The 22,156-nt window shown below is 36.4% G+C and overlaps 3 protein-coding genes across 7 annotated transcripts in view; 2 read left to right on the top strand and 1 right to left on the bottom strand.

The window, feature by feature from the left end:
* Window positions 1–12,318, top strand: part of LOC128186629 (uncharacterized) — a 43,425-nt gene extending 31,107 nt beyond the window's left edge. For 4 of the 5 annotated variants that reach the window (XM_052856465.1, XM_052856463.1, XM_052856462.1 and 1 more), the window contains exons 19-31: window positions 228–410; window positions 540–701; window positions 1,197–1,397; window positions 1,860–2,029; window positions 2,327–2,486; window positions 3,258–3,341; window positions 3,642–3,800; window positions 4,056–4,179; window positions 7,586–7,734; window positions 8,106–8,241; window positions 8,364–8,648; window positions 8,861–9,544; window positions 10,078–12,318. In XM_052856465.1, coding sequence (XP_052712425.1) covers window positions 228–410; window positions 540–701; window positions 1,197–1,397; window positions 1,860–2,029; window positions 2,327–2,486; window positions 3,258–3,341; window positions 3,642–3,800; window positions 4,056–4,179; window positions 7,586–7,734; window positions 8,106–8,241; window positions 8,364–8,648; window positions 8,861–9,544; window positions 10,078–10,109 — 2,529 coding nt within the window. In that variant the 3' untranslated portion in view covers window positions 10,110–12,318. The remainder of the gene's footprint in view (window positions 1–227; window positions 411–539; window positions 702–1,196; window positions 1,398–1,859; window positions 2,030–2,326; window positions 2,487–3,257; window positions 3,342–3,641; window positions 3,801–4,055; window positions 4,180–7,585; window positions 7,735–8,105; window positions 8,242–8,363; window positions 8,649–8,860; window positions 9,545–10,077) is intronic. The other variant, XM_052856464.1, reaches the window with a different exon arrangement.
* Window positions 12,319–13,441: 1,123 nt separating this feature from the next.
* LOC128188577 (uncharacterized) lies at window positions 13,442–16,821 on the bottom strand. Its single transcript, XM_052859722.1, has 4 exons — window positions 16,668–16,821; window positions 15,187–15,971; window positions 14,319–15,048; window positions 13,442–14,224 (listed from the first exon to the last, which is right to left on the bottom strand). The coding sequence occupies exons 2-4, from the start codon at window positions 15,956–15,958 to the stop codon at window positions 13,525–13,527; spliced, it is 2,202 nt and encodes a 733-aa protein (XP_052715682.1). The 5' UTR covers window positions 15,959–15,971; window positions 16,668–16,821; the 3' UTR covers window positions 13,442–13,524.
* A 531-nt stretch (window positions 16,822–17,352) lies between these two features.
* LOC128188401 (uncharacterized) lies at window positions 17,353–21,136 on the top strand. Its single transcript, XM_052859426.1, has 4 exons — window positions 17,353–17,493; window positions 18,591–19,362; window positions 19,468–20,191; window positions 20,329–21,136. The coding sequence occupies exons 2-4, from the start codon at window positions 18,600–18,602 to the stop codon at window positions 21,071–21,073; spliced, it is 2,232 nt and encodes a 743-aa protein (XP_052715386.1). The 5' UTR covers window positions 17,353–17,493; window positions 18,591–18,599; the 3' UTR covers window positions 21,074–21,136.
* The last annotated feature ends 1,020 nt before the right edge of the window (window positions 21,137–22,156 follow it).

Raw genomic sequence — 22,156 nt, 5'->3', positions numbered from 1 at the left:
TACACCTTTACTTCCAATATGATTTTAACTATCTTTCACTTTAATTTCAAAGCTCTTTCTAAAACTTTGATTTTGGGGGCAAAAAATGCATAAAACCGCACATAGTCCTTTAGGACAAAATTTCCTGATTTACAAAGAGTGGAAATATAGTCCAAGATCTAGAATCAGAAGAAATTTTGATATTTCATGTTTAAAGTGCATGTATGTTGTTATTTTTTTTCATAAAGGAAATGAAAAGAAAAGCAGGGAATGTGTCCAACATAGAGGAATTAGAGGATGATGATTTATATAACAGTGATGAAGATGATGAAGATATTGGGAACTCTGCAGAAAATCTGAAGGTTTTCTGTGTCAGTGCCACTGAGTACCAGAAGATGAGGAACATTATTCTGGATGATGGACCACCAACAGTAAGTATTAAATCATTGAAACTATGAAGTGTATGATACACAATGAGAGCTGTGAAGGGGAGACGTGTGGGGGGGATTAAAAACCAAAACAAAATTAACCAATATACGCCGCTTCAATATCTGTTTCAGGTGTTTGGTACAGAACAAGAGACACAAATTCCAGCATTACGTTCTTACATCCATCAAATGACGGAGGTTCGACATCGAAGCAGTATGGAGCGAATTCTTCAGACAGTAGCACAGTTTGTGTTTGATATTCAGAATTATCTCACAGAGGCTGAAACTGTACAGGTCAGTATCCACTGATTTCATAGTTATAGCATTGTCAATTCTGTTTTGCTGTTACATTTATATTGGGCTGTCCAAAGTTAATTCTATGTTTAACGTTTTGAGAAATTATTGTTTAAAAATAAAACCCAATTTTTAGTTTTAGTTTTCCAGTTTGATTTTATTTTTTGCAACTAGAGTACTGCAATCTGTAGAAGTACAAAATGTTTAGGGTACATTATTAATTATACATCAATATTTAATGGAATTGTCTTTAAAACTGATAGGAAAGGTCAATAAACGCTTAGTTTACCTAAAGCTTGAATGCGCTCACTGCAATTGTATTAATATTAATGAATAAAAATCATGGTTTGAAAATTTTGTTTGTTTTAATTTGATAGCCTCCATTGTAGGTTTTGTGTTTTGGAGGTGACATTAAACAATTTTGACTTTTTATTCAAAGTACATTAATGCTTTGATGTCAGTAGTTGCAAATAATAAAATTGAAAATTGTTTCAGACTAAAGGAGAGCGATTAAAATCTCGCAGCGCTATTGAAGAGAGGACCTTCACTCTAAAGCAGAAATTCGAATCCGTCATAGCACAGCTGCAGGCGGACATTGAGGGAGCAATATCCAACCAAATCAAGCCTAAACTAGGAGAGGGTATCACCGCAGCTACAGCCAGAGCCAATGAGCAGACAGCTAAATGGAGTGCTCCGGTATTTAGTCTTTAGAATTTTTCGTTTTATATACTACAGTAAAGAAGGGAGTCCTACATCAGATACATTTATAACAATGTGCCTTAAAAAATTCCCAAGCTTTCTTTCTGATGTCTTTCTGTAGATAATTATCCTTTTCAATTGCCAAAATCAAGTATTGTTTGTGTCCTTTTATTTTAAAATGGCCCGTTGAGAACTGATTCATAACAATATAATTATGAGAGCAGAGATTTCATGTTGGAATATGTATGCTATTTAAATGTTTGATTTACATTACCACACATGTCCTGGAAAAGCAATAAGAACTTTTCCTGTGTTAGATTCATTTTGAAATGGTGAAAGAAAAATATCAATTAAAAGTAGGGTAACTGGTAGGTCCCAAATTGTTTTATATTGTTAATGCCTGGTAATTATAATTGTAGTAAATACATGTGTATATATTTGATTTGAACCGTTCTTCAGGTGGACAAAGAGAACAAACAGGCGGGGGGTCTACACTGGTGTACTTACCGCGCGACGGTCAGGAGACAGGGAGTCTACTCCTCCCCGACTTACGGTCAGGTCAACTTTAACGAGGACCTCACCGCTCCCATGTACAACAGTATCAGCATCGTCTGGGATAAAGTCTTCAGGTACCAGACTACCTTTGTTTCTTTAAGTTCACAAGGCATCTACTTCCCCCTCCCCCTCCCTCCCAATAAAGATTGGAAAATAGAGGTTTTACTATTTTGATAATTTTAATGAGATACACATATAAAATACAATAAAGTACAATAGTTGGACTCAATTACTGTTTCTGTAAGTATTTTATTGAAATGGCTTAAAATGTACTTTGAAAAAATATCAATTATGTATTATGTCTTTGTAGCCATCTTTTAAGGTTTTAGTTTGTTGTGAAATAAACCATTTCCTACTTGGTGTGCTTTCAGTGGAATTCTGTGGGGTTACTTTGAGAGGTTTAAGGTGACAGTACTGATGGTACTGAGACAGTTTGTGGCCAATCTCTGTCAAGAGCTTCAAACCCATGGGGTCCAATCCAGTAGTACCCAGAGGGTGCAACTCTACCTCCTGGATACAGCCAATCAGAAAGTAAGGGAGGGACATGCTGGAGTCTCGAAACCAATTAGAAAATAGAATGTCGATAAATACTGATTTGAATAATTTATTGTTTACTTTTATTGGGAGTTGATTTTAATCAACTCTCCTATGCAGTCACTAAGACAAACCTAAATGAAACAGTGTTTGGACCTAAGCACAAATCAACACTGCTGACAACATTTAGTTCTAATCAATAAATTCGATGCAATGAGTTCTTAAGCACTGTTCTTCAAGGAAACTTATATATAGATACATGTACCTTGTAAATAGTCAGATAGTACGAACAATTTAGATATTTTTTGAAGTCGTACATTTTATGTATTCCTACGCCAGAGTTTAATATAGTCTCGTTCAACCAGACGCTCGGCTGTCTCCGTAAATATCCGACAAGCATAGAGTATCTCTTGCTTGTCGGAGATTAACGGATACAGCTGAGAGTCTGGTTGAACGAGAGTAGAGTTCAATTTTGCTTGGATCCATACAATTTCTCATAACTATTTTGATTACTAATATGTAGTTTGATGTAATAATTCTTTGAATATTACACAACATGATTGATATTGGATTTTCACGAAATTCCTGTAGGATTCATATTATAAAAATGTGCCTAATTCAAATACTTATAGGAATTTACTTGCCATGCAAAATGACATATTGTTGATTTTAAAATAAATAACAATCGATAAAATCAACTCCCGTCAGTACTTCAGTACTTTGATTCAATTCAGCTTCAGTTTATGGTTTTGTTTTGCATAATTTCAGTTGACAGAGACAGTCGCTCAGCTGAAGGAATATGTGACAGAAAGACAGAGGGATGCCAGCCGGGTATTAACTCCTGTAATACAGGTAGCTGCTTTGTTGTGTACATTTAGGGCAATACAAATATAGTTTATCAATGCACTTTTAGTGCACCTACATGTAAGCTGAAGCATATTTCACTTGTTATGCTCAACCATGAAATGGCAGGGGCACAACAAGTCTTTATCTGCAGTGGTTTGAAACTGGATTCTCTGGCTAATAATTCAAGCTTTGAACCCACAGAAAGTTTATATACCAAATAGTCAGAACTACATATATGCTTACACTCCCGATTAAGGGGATAATATCACATCTACACAGATATACGAAGATGATTTTATTTTTTAGGAAAACTTGACCCGTGTGTATGATTATTGCGCTGTGCAGTCAGGAGGTGGGACCTATGCTCGAATTAAACAAGCAATGGCTGAAGGTGTTGATAAAGGGAGACTCTATATGTTTGATGATGCCTCTCGCAGACTTTTGCAGGAGTTGGAGCAAATCCAGGTTGGTGAAAATTTATTGTGTGGATGAAAGATTTCACAGGAGTTAAAGGAATGCACATGTAGGTAACACACAGGAAATTCAGGTTCAAGTCTGAGAGTAAAAAAAATGTTTCACATTCTCTTTACTTGAATCAAAATGTATCAAAAGATGTTAATTTTTTGCGGCTAAAACCAGACCCAAACTTTAAAAAATAATATATCACATTATCATATTGGATATGCTGTATTGCTTATTGCTTTTCTTGTTAATGATTAGACTGATGTAGTGGCCAAAGTTAGAGATACATGCTCTTCTATCTGCACAACATTGAAGACTGCTTTTGAGCCCCTTTGGGAGGCCCCAGGGACATTTCTACATCTCAGAGATAACCTTCTTCCAAGTAAGTGACCTTGTTATCATACCAATGACTACAGTGTATTTAGAGTACATGTATTACATCTATACTACTATATTAAAATAATAGACTCAAATTTTTGGGCTTTAATACTGATAAATTGGAAGAGCACTGTCTTTTGTTTTATATATTTTTAACATCATTGGTACTTGAAGATTACCAATTTGTTTTTATTTTTTCTCAATTAAGCTTCGCTAATTAATAATCAACGAAAATTCCTCAAAAGATCCCGGAATTCATCTGGATTTTTCGGATTTTACAATCTTGCGCTTGCGCAATACATTCACGCTAACGCGATCTTTAGTTTATGTTTCCACAATACCATATTTCCATGAATAAACTCAGAAACAATACACATACATGTACATTTTCATTGGAAATTTGCTTTATATTCTGTTCATATATATCTATATGATTCCTTATGAGAGAAATTATAAAATAACAATTATACATATCAACTTACAGACCCTGAAACGTACTACTACACCAAAAAAGCGTGCGACTTTCGTGCGAGAAACGTTTCGTGTAAACCGTTTAGCGTTTCGTGTAAACCGTTTAGCGTTTCGTGTGAATCGTGAAGCGTTTCGTGTAAACCGTTTAGCGTTTCGGGCAAAGCGTGCAGCGTTTCGGGCAAAGCGTGTAAATCGTTTCGAGCAAAGCGTGCGAGAACCGTGTGAAACGTTCATCAGATTTCATTCGGAACTCTCTGACAATTTAATTGTTTTAAAATAGCGCTCGTAATAAACATTACTTTAAACTGATTGGCAAAACTCCTTTGCAATATTCTCGTGAAAAAAAATCTATAAGAAATAATATACTTATCTTTTTACAAAATTGAATTAATTTTTAACAAACAAAAGAAAAGTACGCGTATTGAAAGAAGACTAGTTACTGAGACTATTTGGCTGTGTACAACCATTACACATAACCTCGGACATCGGGTAAGACCTGCACCTGGCTGAACCTGTCAATCAAACTCTGTGTATTCGTTTTCATTGGATGATCACGCGTCTCTTTTTTTTGTCAATAGCCAATAGAAATTTAATGACTTCAAGGTAGTCTGAATCAGTATTTGATGATGCTCACAATTTCAATGATAGATTACTTAAAATTAATTTGAACAAAATTAAATATAAATATAGAAAGAAAATATACTGTTCATTTCTATGAAATGCGGGAAGTAAATTCTTCTGAATCCCGATTAAAAATATTTCTACAAGTTTTTACTTTAATCATTTAAACACTGATAACGGAAAACAACAAGTAATTAATAACATTAATTAATTAAGTTTTTCCTAAAATGTACACATGCAATTAATTATTATGGGAATCTATATGCATGGTACTTAATTCAAATAGATTATGATAGATATATTGTACGCCGTTATACAGGGCGCCGGTTATGTATACGAATATTGAGACAAAAATCTAAATCATTTTTTATTATTTATTCTTTCCGAAATCCAAAATAGTAATGACAACTTTCTTTATTGTTTAATCCATAGATTTTTCTCTGTGATTTTATGTACTGAACATTAATTTACGCGAATGTTTGACATAAAAAAAAATTAGTTGGTTGTTTTATAGCATTTTTTTAACTTATGTGACTAATTTTATTTTACATAACTTTCAAAATTATCAATGTAAATAATTACAGGTTTATTTACAGTTAGTATTTTTACATCGTATTCTCTGAAACCAATAAGAATATTAATGTGAGAAGAAAAAACAAATCCCGCCGAATACTGAAAAACCAAATTATCAATGTAAATAATTACAGGTTTATTTACAGTTAGTATTTTTACATCGTATTCTCTGAAACCAAGAGAATATTAATATGAGAAGAAAAAACAAATCCCGCCGAATACTGAAAAACCGATTTCAGTTTGTAATCATACGGATTTTATTTTTGGTATTGAATATTGTGTTATGGTAACTTTTTTCTCTGGAATTTTTATTATTTACGGGACTAATAAGAATCATGGATATTTCTTTTGAGCAATAAATATATTTATAGAAGTAATATTTTTGACTAGTTCTGTGAATAAATAATTTTTTGCTTTAAATATAAGTACCAAATTAATTTAATTAATCAATTCAATACTTATGTACATATATGTTTCAAATATCAGTATTTCTATTATTTCGTGTTTTCTTAAAATTAATTCTTACTAACAGAGTAAAGGTAAAAATCCGAGAGGACCCGAATCAATCAGGATAAAAGCGTGTCCAAAGCGTGTGAAAAGCGAGCAAATCGTTTCGTGCGAGAATCGTTTCGTGTAAACCGTTCAGCGTTTCGTGTAAATCGTTTAGCGTTTCGGGCAAAGCGTGCAGCGTTTCGTGTAAAGCGTTCAGCGTTTCGTGTGAACCGTTTAGCGAGCGTGTAGCGAGCGTGCAGCGAGCGTGTGGTGTAGTAGTACGTTTCAGGGTCTGTAGTTCTTACTTTTGTCTTCGTGATGGCAAAAATATATTTGATTCCATGCAAAAAAAATAAATCAAATTGTGTTTCTTAGGAGAGTGAAGATATCTCATGCTTTATCATTAATATGATAAATTTCCTATCGACCTGGTTTAACGATAGAATGCGTTTCGTGTATTGTTTCTGTAGCAAAGAAAAAATATGTGTACGTTGGTGAAAAGGTGTTGAATTCTTCGATTATATGAATTAAATTTTTAGATGTTCAAAAGGTATTTACAGTCTCAAAAAGGTTTATTATAATAAGTTTGACTGTTATTTTCAATGCAACTTCAATTTTATGTTACATTATGGGTCAAACTGTGGTGAGGCCCTTTTCCGAGACACAGCTAGATAACTCTAACTAAGGAAAGTGTAGTGAAATTAATAGCATTATTGTAGGTTTATAGCTTTGTTATGTAAATCAGCAATACGGTGTGTCAATGTATCTATTTCGTAAATGTCTAATATGCAATGTCAACCCGTGCACGCACAGGTCAAAGTCTAGTTTTATAAATTTAAACATTAAAAATTTTGTTTGAACAAATGTGTTCAGTTTAAAATTGTTATACAAAAAATACAAAATAAAGAACAAGAAAACTTGAGATACACAGGGCATATAACAGTGTATTGATTAAACAAAGTCACAGGTGCTTGTGGATTGGACCATGCACTACCCCTTACGAATGTGAATATAAAATGCCACAGAGTCGTGATATTTCTGTTATTTTTCGACTGGAGACATAAGGGGTTGTTAACGATAATTAATAACAAAAAATTTTAGCAAAAAAATAGGGGGGGGGGTAGTGCACGGTCCAGTCCACAAGCACCTGTGAACATTATATGTTGATTAAGAGTTGTGTATTGATTTAAATCTTTGTACTGATAATAATTTACATTGGTTAAAACAGTTATACATATTCCAATATTTTGAAGGCATTACTGAGATTTCACTTAAATTACAAAACATAATGGAGGAAGCAGGTGTCAGAGCTCCTGTTACTGCCATGCCAACAGCACCCCCTGCTGCCAGAAGTGATTCTGACCAACCAGCAGCACAGTCTTGTCAATTTCAAAGGTTGCAGGTATTGTCTTCATCACTATATTTTAATTTTCCAAACTTTTGTGATAAGCGCTGTGCACAATAGAGATAATGTACTATTGAGATAATGCAACACATATTTCTTGAGTGTAGAAGATCAGTAATTGATGATTTCTGTTTAATTAATTACAGTTACCATGCCTTTGACACTTTTATACAGTTACCATGCCTACAAACATTTTGTACAGTTACTATGCCTTCGAAACTTTTGTACAGTTACCATGCCTTTGACACTTTTGTACAGCTACCATGCTTTTAACACTTTTGTACAGTTACCATGCCTTCGACACTTTTGTACACTTACCATGCCTTCAATACTTTCATGGAGTTACCATGCCTTTGACACTCTTGTAGGACATCCAGGGAAATGATTCCTCAGAGTTACCTCAGCACCCGTCACCTGATTCAGATGTATTAACATCAATCAAGTCAGAACTGGGAGGTACAAGGCAACCTCTGGCTGCATCAGCCATCAAGAGAGAACCCCAAGGTAAGCAACACAATCAAACTGTGATGCTCATGCTAGAACCACATTATTTTATATGTATTATTTATATTGGTTCTTTACTGTAATAATTAAGCTAATACTAAACCACTTTTTATCGTGTTTAGCCTCAAGTTCAAATAGTCCACCTGTGAGATTTCCATATGTGAAGTCAGAGCCCACTTCCAACATTAAAGTTTGTTGTTTCTGTGGATACCCTGGGACAAATCCTGTCCAGTGTGAGAGATGCTTGGTGACCCGACAAACCTCCAAGGGAATGGTCTACAGGAAGTGTATCTTCTGTAGGCAGATGGGGACCAGCACACAGGTCTGTGAGAAGTGCAGGAGATGCCTCCTCTGTGGCAATTATGTTCTTCCACCAAACTCTGTCTGCCAGCGATGCAAGACCAATGGTGAGACTTTTTAGAATGACATTTAGGCAAGGTTGTAGATCTGTTGACGTGTATATATACATGAACATATTGTACATTGGTAGCATTTTATTGTTTATGCAGTTATATTACTTTATCTTTTAATTCAATATTACTGTGCATATCTAATTTCTGAGTAAGAATTTTAGTCCAAAAGATAATAAATGATTAACCTGATCTGGTTATATTTTCAGCTCCATCCACATCTATAGATGGATCAAACACCAACCCTTTATCAGCAGTACTGAACTCGGTGGCAAGTGTTACACTAAAGAGGATAGCTGATGCAATGCATTTACCAAACCATCCAGCAAAGGCTTGCAGGAGTTCTGAAACAGTACAGAAGAAAGGAAGTCCTCGTGTAGTACAGAAAAGAAGTTGTTACAAAGTTCAGCAAATAGGAGATTCAGTGATAGGTCAGCAAAGAGGAAGTGTTCCCACAATACAACAGGTGGAAAGTATACCACCTTTAAGGAGAAAGCATAATGTTCAGCAAAGAAACCTTGGCCAGCAGCCACAGAGTCAAATTATATATGACAGACAGAGTGATACAGCAATAGGTCAGCAAAGAGGGAGACCCCAGACACCTCAACAGAATAAAGTTTTATTGATAGGTCAACAAGGTGGAAGTATCAAAATAGTTCATCAGAATAGCAGTTCCTTAAAAGGTCAGCAACGAAGAAGTGATCCCACAATACAACAGATGGGAAGTACCCCTCCCTTAGAGAGACAGTCTAATAACATTGACCAGCAGCCACAGAGTCAAATAATATATGACAGACGGAGTAGTACACCCAAAAGTCAAGACTGTAATTTGTCATCTAGAGGGAGAGATAGAATGGGGAGCCTCCAACCACCATCCAGAGTGCCAAAAAACTGTAAATAATGAAGGCATTCTTCTGATTTCATTTATATTTTTCATTGTTCTATAGTAAAACATCTGTAATTTGGTTGGGACCTTGTCACATGTCTAAATTTAAAATGTTCATTTTATATAAGTTAACTATAGTTGCAACTAAATGCCAGTAAAAGACATGTATAAACTGTAGAAGCAGAAATATTCATTTAGTATTTAATTTCGTTATTGTTGGCAGTATAAATCAACAAAATTAAATCCATGACGAATTTTTAACCCAAGTAATAATGAATACAAAGAGATAACGATATGACAAAATTAAATGCAACGAAATATTTTGTTGTTTAAAAACAACGAAATTATGCCCCAACGAAAATATGTGTTTTTCGTTGTCCTTTTTTTATTCCGGAACTAAACAGCAGTCCAGCAGGCAAAGGCTGATAAAAAATCTATGTGAATAAAATTGATGTGGACATTGGTTCAGTGCCTTTCAGAGGGAGACTTCAGCCTTTTATGACAGTGTGTAAACTAAAGATTGTTTTCTTTTTCATTTAGTAGGATATAAGGACATGTGCAAAGAAAATTAAAGAAGAAAACAATAAACACCTTATACAAGAACATTTTACTGATGATGACTAATTTAGCTGTCTTTTGGAACAAAGGAACTGGCATTTTCATACGTAATTTTATACTCTGTAGATGTATACAAGCCATACTTAAGTCATCTCATTCCACTCGAGTAATAAGATTGGAAAGTGGGTGATTTAGTTGTGGTTCATATTAAAACATTTATTCCAACCTTTCAATGCATGAGCTTTCATCAATTTTGGATATGAATAGATATCAGTACATTTTATGTTAATTTTTGGAATAGCAGTCACCTTCCAATACAACATATTCTTGAAGTAAATTAAAAATTTGAATCCGATGAAAAATCAAAGTTCTATACTGCCACCCAAGTAGTGCTGCCTATTGGATGTGTTCTACATGTTTTTTTTATTATTTTTTTTTTATGTCCGAGATGTGTGCCATTGTCACTTTTATATTTTTGAATTTCTTATCAATGACTTGATGGACATTAAGTGGTATCATATTTCTGTGTCCAGTTACATGTATTTTTACTTTTACACTTTTTATGTCCTGTCATGTAGCAGTATTTAACCATGTTACAGAGTTTTTGTCATTTCCTTCTTCTGTCCATTTTCAACACTTTTTATTTAGCACAGTGTTTTGCTAAGTTCAGTGCTTTTTTCTAAAACATGAAATAGATGATACATTTTGGTAAAAGCAATCCAATTGTGCTCTCACAATGTCCTTTCCTTTGAATTTGACTGCATTATTTCTTCATTTGCAATTTTAGTTTATAATACACTTCTTATGAAAATTGTTTTTTGTTAAGGTGGTATGGGACACTTCCATGTTGTGACGTATTACATGTATTTATTGAAATAAACAATAGAATTAAGTGTAAAGTTATAAATAGTTTCTTTCAGAAAATGGATAACTAGCAGCGTAGTGAAGTGGGTTTGAGGGTTCACTGAGGATCTGTAAGTCATGAGTTTGAATCCCACTGGGGATTTTATAATTTTTATCTTTCCAAAAATTTTTGAAACGTATTTTTTGTTTAAATATTGTAAAATTTAAAAATTCTAAATCATTGAAAGTATCTAAATTATACTGTACTTTAATCAAATTGATATCTACAGATGTCCCATACCACCTTTAACAAAAATTTTTGAGTGATAAGAATGTCAGGACCTTTTTTAATCATGACCTTTGCTATGACCCTGATTTTGCTATTGCTTCTATTGGATATAGCTCAGCTTGCCATGATACTTTGTATATGTATAATTCACTGAACTAAGATTGGTGTTTTGGGGTGCTATTCAACTAGTTTGTTATTTTATTTTTTTTACCTGGACCTTCCCTATGACATTGGGTGAGATATGTCCCATTGTGTTCTGAAATTGACCCTCCATTTGACATTGAATTGACTGCCACTTAGTTTGCATTTCTCATAGTTGCTGTTCAAGATAGATTTACTTTTCCTAAATTAATGATACAAATTATAAAAAAGTGTTCAATTTTTCATGTTGCTATATAGATACTTTTATGTGGGAGATTTTTGTCCTAGGGACATGTTCACAGTTTTAACATGTAGATAATTATTTGCCTGATTTAGTTGTATTGATTGTCATTGGTGCGATTCTGTGGGTAAAGTAGGACAATGTTTGTCCTATCAATACAACTGCTTACAATTTGATAAATGAACTTCAATTCTAGATGTCTGCAACACCTCTGAAAATAATGAACTTACAATATTGTTGTAATTTATTTGTTCAAAGTTGTTATTAAATTTCTTCTTTGATGATTTACAGAATGCATTAACATCTGATGTAATCGTACCATGTATTTGTATACTTTCTAGTATAAAACACTTCTTGAATTAAGTTCAAAGGATTGTTAATTGTTTATTTGCCGAAGATAAGTGCCCCACCTGTTGGATAGTATAGTATAATTTACATTAGTATAGTACTTGTATCGTTTTCATGTATATTTGGATAGTGTGTAGTTTACAGTAGATTTATAGAAGCACGTTTAAACTATATGGTTGTCATAAAATATCAAAGGAACCAGTGATTATTTTTGGTTTTCTAGTCAATTGGAATGTTTCTGTTGCTGTTCATGTTTTTCAAAATCTCTCTCTCTCTCTCTCTCTCTCTCTCTCTCTCTCTCTCTCTCCTTGTTACAACACAGTTACTATGATATATTGCTAATAAAACATACAGAATTCTTGTTTTTGTACGAGTCATTTATTAAAAACAATGATGGACAGGACACCACGCATGTACACTGATGTAGACTGCTACTGCATACACAGTTTGAATTGTGAACGACTGTTGCTAGATTCTTGCATGATGAAGTAACATTATCGGATTAATAGAATGTAATGGGATTTATACCGTTGAGTTATAAACACGAGCGGATCTAAAGGGGACCCCCCCCCCCAGTAAAATTAAAATTTATGAAAATTACATCGTAAATTTAACAAAGTGGCATGGTCTCCCCTTCCCTGTCCCCAGCTTACAGTAGAAATTTACCTTAACATTTTTATCGACACTAAGTAACTAAACTAGTTTATACACATTTGATTTCACGTAGTTACACATATTACAAAACCTCGGACTTATTATTACATTATTAAGTCTGTCTTTTAAAAGTTCAAAGAGTGAGAAGAAGTTCTAAATTTTGCTAGAAGATTTTTGCCATTACAATTAATCGGTCTCTGAAGATAAGTTTGCGAACAGAAGTTGTCTATCAAATGCAGATACAGAAAACTCTTTGGCGAACTTGTAAAAGACGACGTCAATCTTTGCTTGAAGATATCCAAAATTCTATATTCAATTGTCAATTGATTTGAACTTGTACCAAATTATGACATATTCTGAAGTGAACCCCGGCTAGACAGCTCATCTATTATATTTACAATCCAAATATCGTTGTTTACAACCATATTCTTATAACATTTTTTTAAAATACAAACATCCGTGGTTTAAATTTTGACTAATATTTTTTAAAATTTTAAAATTTCTTTCCAATTTAAAGAGGGAGTCTACCGTATTATCATTAGTTCTTTAATTAACACCTAGTACTTTCTTCAAGTTTCTTGCAAAAATTCAGCTGCACCTTTTCAATGGTATGTGCTCATGGAAACCCCCAAGGCCACAAGCATATGATAAAATACTGTGTACATATGTTTAAAAAAACAGAACATTGTGTTTCAATATTAAAATGATTGTCTTTGGATGCAAATTTAGCGCCGTTCCCAATTTTCTGTTAATTATTTTTAATGTCTCCAAAAGCACATTACACATTCTATATTTGTGCAACTGTTGCAGTGAAAGCCCCCCAAAAAATGTTTAAATTTTATTAATCGAAGGTTTATTTTCAATATTACAAGTCTCTGTACACAATTTCAATACTTTCTAAATTTAAGTCATTTTAACCATACGATGTCTTTGAATGTTCGGTTGAGCAGACAAGTTTGTGACCTAATTTCCAGGCGATTTTCTGACAGGCCACGGAACAGTACCAGGCCTTCATACACTTGCCACATCCGGGGAACTTTTTCCCTTCCGGTGCCTTCTTGCCGCATTTAGTGCAAACGTCTGCATCGTCTCCTTCCACCTGACAGCGAGGACACCTGCACCAAAAGTTGAAGGACTTGTAAAGCCACGCCCTCCTGAGCTTACGTGGCATGGCCGTGTCGATGTAGGTGGTGAATATCTCCTCCCCCTTCTGTATGGTTCTCTTGGCCCTCACTGTGACGCCGCCCTTGCCGTGGACCATGCCGTCCGATACCTCCACATTGTTGAGGCAGGAGTGGTTTAAGCATGCGTGAAGAGGAAACATTCCGCACACATTAGATGCTGGTGGCTTTTCTTTTAGATACTTCAGGAGTCTGAGGGTGCGGTCTTCGTCTTCCTCCGCGCGACCAAGCTCCTCCAGGAATTTGTGATAGGGCGTCCATGGTGAGGAGAAAACCTGAAGATTACAGACAGCTTGGTAATAACGCCCGTTATACTCTGCATCTGTGATTTCATAGCTCACGCCATCTCCACAGTCGCTGAAGATTTCCCGAAACAACGCCTTGATCTCTTTCTGATCTTTCTCCACTGAGATATTCCCATATGCAATAAATCTGAAATCAAAGTATTAATGTAATATTGTTAATCAAGAATGCATTGTTGTTTTCTTATCTGATACAAAATAATTATGCCCAAAAGTCATCTTACTTTCTGTACGGACTTTTTGCCATTGCCCACTGGTCCTTAGTTGGAATAATGTCTCCACTTTCTCTGGCCAGTGATTTTGCTGTAGTGACAATTGTTGCCCACACTCGAGCGAGAATTAATGGACTGAAATGCCCATCCCAAACTTCCACCATGGTGCCTGTTTCATCAGGTTCTTTGCCGAGATTTTCCGAGAGTTTGAAGAGTCTTGCTGTGGCGCTGGATCTCGCGGGGCATATGATTTTGTGGTAAGTGTTCCAACTCTGCGTCCGACAGTCATTGCTGCAGTACTTGACGAATTTGCAATTTTTACAGTATATCGGTTTCGTATTGGGCCAGTATTTTAACACCAAATCACGAAGATCACTTTCCATGGTTGAAAAGGTTTCCATGAAATATTCCTGCGGTGAAAGCAGAGACTGGGCACAATGGTCACACGATTGGATGGTGGTTTTGTAATGAACAGTGTCGAACACTTTACCGAGGACAATGGGCGAGTCTTCGAATACCGTCTCCCCCTCCGGGATGTCCTCGGTGGCATAGATAGCTCGTCCGTACTCCGTGAAGTCCACTTTGATGGGGCAGTCTGTCGTCAGGGGCCCGTACAAGCGTATAACGCGGCATTTCTGGAAAAGAATTTTCGGTTCATCATCCTTGCCTGTTGTCATCTGTGTCGCTTTGCGAAACCAGAATTCAGCAAGAACTAGTAGATCGAACCTCATCAACATTTTACCTGAATAAGAAGAAAATTACACTGAAAAGTACATCTTGCATAGATCTGCGCAACTACGAAAGAATCTTATGCGCAAAAATAAGAATCGAAAAATCTATAAACACATGTAAATTGTTTACAGTTGTACATAACACCAACCTCCTAGTTTCCAAGTGTCTTGTGTTCGCTTCATTTTTGGAATAAGCCAAAGATCTTGGAAGGTCGCCGTTATTTCGTCAAGATTGTTGCTGGCGTCGGCTCGAAGTCTTCGAACGACATAGTTGTTGGGGTCCTGTTGAAGAGCCATCGTAAAGCATTTCTGGGCTTCTTTCCATTTCGCGGCCTGCATACAATTGTGACCCGCCAATGTCGCATTGGCCACTTGTTGCTGCACAAGGTTATCAAAGGGCTTCTGTGGGAAGGTCTCCGTTTTGATCTTGTACTTCTTTTCCAGAATTTCCACCTCTAATTTGAATAAATCGACGTCTCCTGGGTAAGGATCCTGCGTACAGAAGTCCACTGCATTATAGTCCCTCTCTTCGTAAGCAGCAGCCTTCGTTTCCACGTCTTTGATGATGATTTTCTGAAGCTCTCTCAGGTCCTCAATGATTTCCTTGTGTTTTGGGACAATTTTCAGTCCTGCCTTGTAGCAGTGGTATGCGTCTTCATATTTCTCCAATTTTGTCGCCGCCCTTCCACCGGATATGAATGCGTCCACGTGGTCGGCTGGATTCAAAGACATCAAGAATTTGACGTCATCTAAACAAGTTTGAAATTTGGATAGTTTAAAATTACATTCAGCTTTGTGTGCAAGGTACTCTGTATTTTGATTATCCTTTTCCAGCAGTTCAGCATACAAAGATTCTGCACATTCATAGTCCCCGGATGTGAACTTTTGATAAGCGATTTGGGCTTCGTCATTGGAATCCATATTTGACGTTTTTCTGAAATATAGAATTTCACTTATTTGATAATGGTCTAACCTTTGCAAACAAAATGTTGAATTAACCAATACAAAATTTCCTTTTTTTTAGTACAATCTTCTATTCGACTATTAATTTCGCGAATATTTCACGGTGTTCCATATGTTGTATAGATTTGCATAAAAGTGATAATCTCCCAGCTGTCCCGTGAATGCGGTGCTGATGTAATGACGTCCTACCTGCAGAAAACGCAAACACTGGAGGCAGTACTAAGAAAAATATGCATCCACTGTTAGTCGCGTGCGCTCTATTTCGATCTACACACGTGCAGTAATATCTTTAGGAATAATCCAGATACTTGCTGACATGAACATCTAATATTAGTTAGGCAATTGGCTAATTTTTTGCGACACAAGTAGGTTTAGTTTTATAAAATTACTTAATTAAAACGACGTTATCTAGTAATTTTGCTCTAAAAATTAATTTTAAAATGTCATTACCGTTAAAATCTGAAATCGTGACCAAACAAACATTTGGATATCGGTCGTTGTTTCATTTTTTCAATGCTGACATCTCTTTTTACATGCAGATTTATCAAAAGAAAAATTTAGCACTGAAGGTCGACGAAGGTGATTAAAAAAACATCCACATAAAATACCAATGGGAATTTACATAATAATTTTTGTTCAATAGATATTTGTAGATTCTAATAAATACCTGAATTTTGCTCTACAATAAATTCCTTTGCATTGTTTTCCTGGTCAGTGAGTGTGCACAAGTCCTTCAGCAGATGCAAGTGCGAGAGTGTGAAAGAACTAAGAATACTGGATGTCTAATTTTGGAACAGAGAAACCATACCGCTGTATAATATATTATTCCCCGCGTGTGTTTAATTATTCCCAAGCCTGATCAATCGTATACCCCCTGCCGCTGAATAACGCAGGAATTAGGCGTCCACCGAGCGGGTTTTTGTATTTTTTTTCCATGTTATTATCTTGGCATTTTTGAGGGGTGTGTGTGTGTTGTATGTTCGATCTGGTGAACATGGTTCATCGCAAACAGAAACCGAATACAATTTGAATTGGCGAAATGATTTAATGAAGGTAAAAAATAATACCTTACTGTTTGGTACGGTAATGGAAAAAGAAAACTATGAAAAAACTGTCAAAATGAGTTTTTTTTTAAGCCGATAGAAAATAATACATAATTATACCAATAAAAAACATATGTAAAATGATTCTCCCTTTCAAACATCTCAATAATACAGTCTTATTGCAATGTTATTAATCAAGTGAATTAATCTGCAATATGGGATTAATTAATCGCTGACGTGATCTGTGCGGGACGGGTCTCGCGCCACGCGACGTCTGCCGCACTCCCGGGGTGCGTGGTAACCGGATCATCTTCCAGATGTTTCGGCAGCTGACAGAAGCTCCTCTACTGGTGCGTGATCCATAAATAGTATCAGACTATCTCGCCACGGAGGAGTTATTGCCACACGAATCTTCGACATTCTTCTGTTGGAAACACGGCGATTCTATAGGTATTTATAGACCGGTCTTTATTTACTTTTGTTGATTAACATTGTTTTTATTTCTTTATTTTTACAAACTTTATAAATCTGGCCTATGTGATCATCTCCAACACGAGGTACGCATTTCAACGTTGTACAATACGGCATATATATCTCTACGGCCACACTGACCTGCAGTTTTAATTTTGTACCATATGAACTGTACATATTCAGTGGCCCATTATAATTGTGTCCGAAACCTTCAATAGTATTGGTTGATTAGTGAAGAATCAAATGTATACAGTGAGTGTGCCTTACTACATTCGCCCCCTGCTGATCGCAGATGAGTCGGCTGTAAGCTGATCTGTACCGTGGTGAGGTCTATACAGCATTAAATTGTATGTTTACATACTGAATGTTATTTCTTTCTTTTCGTCAACCAAATGGAGAATGGAGTACTTATATTTAGATGGTGTAGGTTTAATTCAAAATTAATGCAAGTATACGAATGTTTAGCAATGAACAAACTGCATAGCATTACAAAATACATACATAGGATACGTATAGGTTAGCGGAACATCTGGGTTTTTCCCAAAACATTGATGTCATCTGTTATATATCGTATGGAAAATTAAGAAATCTTTTTTTCACAGTTATTTTAACAGCTAAGTTAAAATTTCTCTTTTATCATCCATATAATTTGGATAAAATTTCGTATTATCGACCATTACATAGATCTATGTATAAAATAAAGTAGACCTATAACACTTAACATTTGGCAATTAATTTAGCTTTATAAACTGCATTTGCTCTAATGGGGCAGGGTAAAAAAAAACCCATACAGCGCATATGAAATTAATGATGTTATAACCACCCAAAAATGTTTGTTTTTATTTGAACTTTTAGTTATAATGTGGTTTAAAGAAATTTTGCAAGAGGAATTGCATTTATGGAGTTAATAAAAAAATAGCAAGAGTAGTAGAAATAGGTGAACAAGCATCAAGTTATATGACAATACACGTAATTAAAAAAACACCGAAACACGCTTTTCTCGTTTAAAATACGATCTATTGAATGATATTAATTGGTTAAATTTTGATTCAATTTTATGATTTTTTTGTGTGTAGAACCTCAATATGACTGAGGACAAAACTGCGACCGAGGACTTCCAAGCGGGAAAATACGCTGAAGCAGTGGAAAAGTATTCAGCATTAATCAATGCAACTCCCAACTTTTCTTCTTACTACCTTAAACGGGGACAATGCTACCTTAAAAGTAATAAGTATAAAGAGGCTCTCCAAGACGCGCAGAAAGCTTCATCTCTGGGCGAGAAAAGTATGGAGCTGGCCATGCTAGGAGGAAAAGTGGCCACCAAACTCCAGATGTACGAGGAAGCCTACCGATTCTACAAGATCGGGGTAGAGTTGGACAACACTAATACAGACCTGGTGGAGGGGCTCAGAAATCTTCAGCAAGCCATTCTTGACGAATACGAACTAGAGGGGGGAGAGGACGCTGAGAAAGGTTACTCCGCCGTAGACTTCTGCTCCCAGGACCCGTACCCAGGGGACGACAAACTGCTGCAGATAGAACAGAAGATTCTGGAAAACAAACACAACATCCAGGACACCATTCCATGGAAGGACTACAAGGACGGAGGAGAGTTCCGGGGCCAGGCTTCAGAGGCCGCGATAGAGGCGCACAGTCTGATGGTAGCGGGCAAGCTTGAGGAGGCCGTGCAGAAGTTCACCTTTGCCATAGAAACGGAACCAAACAACGCCATCTTGAGACGCCTGCGCTCTGAGGCGTACTACATCATGGACGACAAAATCAACTCTCTGAGGGACTTATGGGCGATTCCGAAAAACCAGAGAAGGGTGGAAGTCTGGCGACTAGGAGGTATGTTACAGAATTAAACAGATAGATTAATAAAAACAAAGCTTTGAAAAAAATATAAGAATGTTTTAAAAATACCGGTAGTTCTGAAACCTTTATGTTTTTCAGGTCAAATATTTCACGATCTGAATTTACCATTACACGCCGAGCTTTGGTTCAAGAATGCAACTCGGCTCACCGATGGCAAGGATGAAGGTGTCAAGATTCTATTCCAGCGAACAAGAATCCAGAGGCTGTATGCTCCTTTATGCAATAATCTGGCCATAAATGTTGAGTTCTCTGACTTCGGTAAATGTGTAGTGGCCAAAAAAGCCATTAAAGAAGGAGAGGAGTTGTTTACAGAGAAACCTCTGATAATGGGGCAGGTTATGGACAAGGACAACAACTTTGCCTTGTCATGTGACAACTGCGCTGCTTCTATACTCACTGCTGAAGACTACTTTGGAAGCACCTTGGAAACTATGGAGCCTGATTTGAAGGAACTGATTAGAGAAAGTTGGCCAGATATCCCAACAGTTGCATGCGATAAATGTCAGAAAGTAAAGTATTGTAGTGAGGATTGTCGGCGCCAGGCGTGGGTTAGTCAACACGAGCTCATATGTCCTGCTAGGAGCGAAGCCACGAAAAAACTCCACGAAATATCGCAGAATTTAGGCCATGGTGTCGCTGAAGATGGTGTTTGGAAAAACCTCTGGGACGCCCATTTCAGTCCATTGTTTCTAGCGAGGGTGTGGTCCAGTATCATATCAGCAGCTAAACACATGATGAAAGAAAGCGACGGATCGGTGCCTACAGCAGAGCAGTGGGCCAAGGCCAGGAGTCCATTTAGAAAGTAAGTTAGAAGCTCAATGACAATTGACGAAACGGGTCTTGCTTTGTGCTAAGATATTAGAATTTTCAATGCCAGTGACTATTTTTGACTATATTTTGTTGCTTTTTGTCTCTAACGTTTTCCAACTCTTCTTTTAGGTTCATGGCCTTTGGAAACTCCTCGGCCGCCGACAGCATGCCGACGATCTTGAACCTTATCCGCGAGATCTTCAAAGATTGCGGTGACGGGGTTCAATACAAAATTACCGACAACGAATTTAATGGCCGATATTTTCAAGCTGTGTGTAACCTTCAGACCTTCTCCTCTCCCATTACTCCCTACCACCGCTTCATGACTCGAGTCTCCAAGCTCGGCGCAGAGGATACAAGAGGTATGAGGATGCTTAAATATCTACAAACAACACCACACCTCAACACATACTGTGGTCTTTTTCAGCTGCAGTCGTGTCTAAACCACTCTTGTACAAACAATGTACAAGTTAGTGATGCTGAGGTTGAAGGTTATGGTGGGGTCAAGGTCGTTGCTAAAGCTGACATCAAGAAAGGCGACGAATTGTTCACGACCTACATTGACACGTCAATGCCGCGGAGATTGAGGCGGGCTTGGCTTTTCCGGTCATTTAACTTTTGGTGCCATTGTCACCGCTGTGAATTTGAAGGAGATGGGCCAGAAGTTTGCACGGAATGTCAAAAGAAGGCGGAAAACAATTCTCTGTTTCTTGCATGTGGACAGTGCCACAGGGCATGGTATTGCTCGGTGCCGTGTCAGAAGTCGGCATGGCGGCGAGGGCATAGAAAGATATGCAGGAAAACAAAGTCCTCAACAGATGCAGCAGCCAATCAGGACTCAATAGAATTGTCCAATAAGGAACCAGAGAAGTAACAAGTTATCGGTGTGATAGTCTGTATGTCTAGATTGTATTCTTAATAAAAGCACATCAGAGATTGTCTTCTTTTGATTTCATAAGTAAACTTTCATTTTTAAATTCTGAGCACTAGCTTGGTTCTCTTATCTTCTGTCACGATTTGTGCTTTCTGTCACAACACTGAAAGCATTTTTTTTTACCCATTTCATAGAAATTTATCAGAAATTTCGAAAAATTTAAACATTAAAGAGAATCAGGTGAAAGAAAATCAAATAATATGGAGAGCCATACGTGAGAGATAGAATTCATTTGACTCAGTTGAATAGATATATATATGAACAAAAGGTACGGGTCATTTCAACAATAAAATGCTTTCTTTGGTGATTCATGTGGGATATGAGGGTAGCGACATTGCAGAAAAAATACATAACCAGCGTTAGCGGGTTATGTAAATTTTTTCTGCAATGATCGCTACCTTCATAACCCGCATGAATCATTAAAGAAAGCATTTTATTATTTATATTTACGTCTTTCTTTTGACAAATTAATAAATTGATTATCAAAAGTAAGTAAAATTCACTAAATTACTATTAATGTACGTATGTACGTTAGCTAAAAGAAACAGCCAAATTGTCTCCTGTGAGACTGAGTCTGACAGCATCATGATTATTTCGTGCAGTCCGTGATTTTTCTTAGGTCGCTGTAGGTTTGGACCAATCGATAAACAGGGCGTGTCAATTTCACTCCTGTCAGTTTCAGCAGCTGTAGATTTCGACCAATCGATAAACGGGGCGTGTAGATTTCTATAGAGCTATGAATTAACTATAAGTTTCCGTAAGAAATAGAGGTAATAATACTCGGTAGGTGTAAATATAAAGGAATGACGTGAATTCTATGGCGAACCGTACGCGAATGATTTACGCGCATGTCAGTAACTATTCGTTGTGTTACCTTTTGCCAAGTGTGTTGCTAACGCTTAGGGTAATAGAACGAATTATCAACTGTGTCTTAACCAATCAGAATTCAGTATTTAACATGAAAGTATAATAATATATTTACATCTACAAAGTAGAATTCCCTCTATTTCTTACGGAAACCTA

Source organism: Crassostrea angulata, chromosome 6 (assembly GCF_025612915.1).
Source record: "Crassostrea angulata isolate pt1a10 chromosome 6, ASM2561291v2, whole genome shotgun sequence".
Lineage (NCBI taxonomy): Eukaryota > Metazoa > Mollusca > Bivalvia > Ostreida > Ostreidae > Magallana > Magallana angulata.
This window is presented reverse-complemented; position numbering and strand designations above follow the sequence as displayed.

Excerpts from the sequence above, each read along its gene's own strand:
- LOC128188577 (XM_052859722.1), bottom strand. The coding sequence starts at position 15,958 with ATGGATTCCAATGACGAAGCCCAAATCGCTTATCAAAAGTTCACATCC. Across the intron at positions 15,049-15,186 it reads AGACACTTGGAAACTAGGAG|GTAAAATGTTGATGAGGTTC; the intron begins GTTGGTGTTATG and ends CTTCTTATTCAG. Across the intron at positions 14,225-14,318 it reads GCAAAAAGTCCGTACAGAAA|ATTTATTGCATATGGGAATA; the intron begins GTAAGATGACTT and ends CTTTGATTTCAG.
- LOC128188401 (XM_052859426.1), top strand. The coding sequence starts at position 18,600 with ATGACTGAGGACAAAACTGCGACCGAGGACTTCCAAGCGGGAAAATAC. Across the intron at positions 19,363-19,467 it reads GGAAGTCTGGCGACTAGGAG|GTCAAATATTTCACGATCTG; the intron begins GTATGTTACAGA and ends TATGTTTTTCAG. Across the intron at positions 20,192-20,328 it reads GCCAGGAGTCCATTTAGAAA|GTTCATGGCCTTTGGAAACT; the intron begins GTAAGTTAGAAG and ends CTCTTCTTTTAG.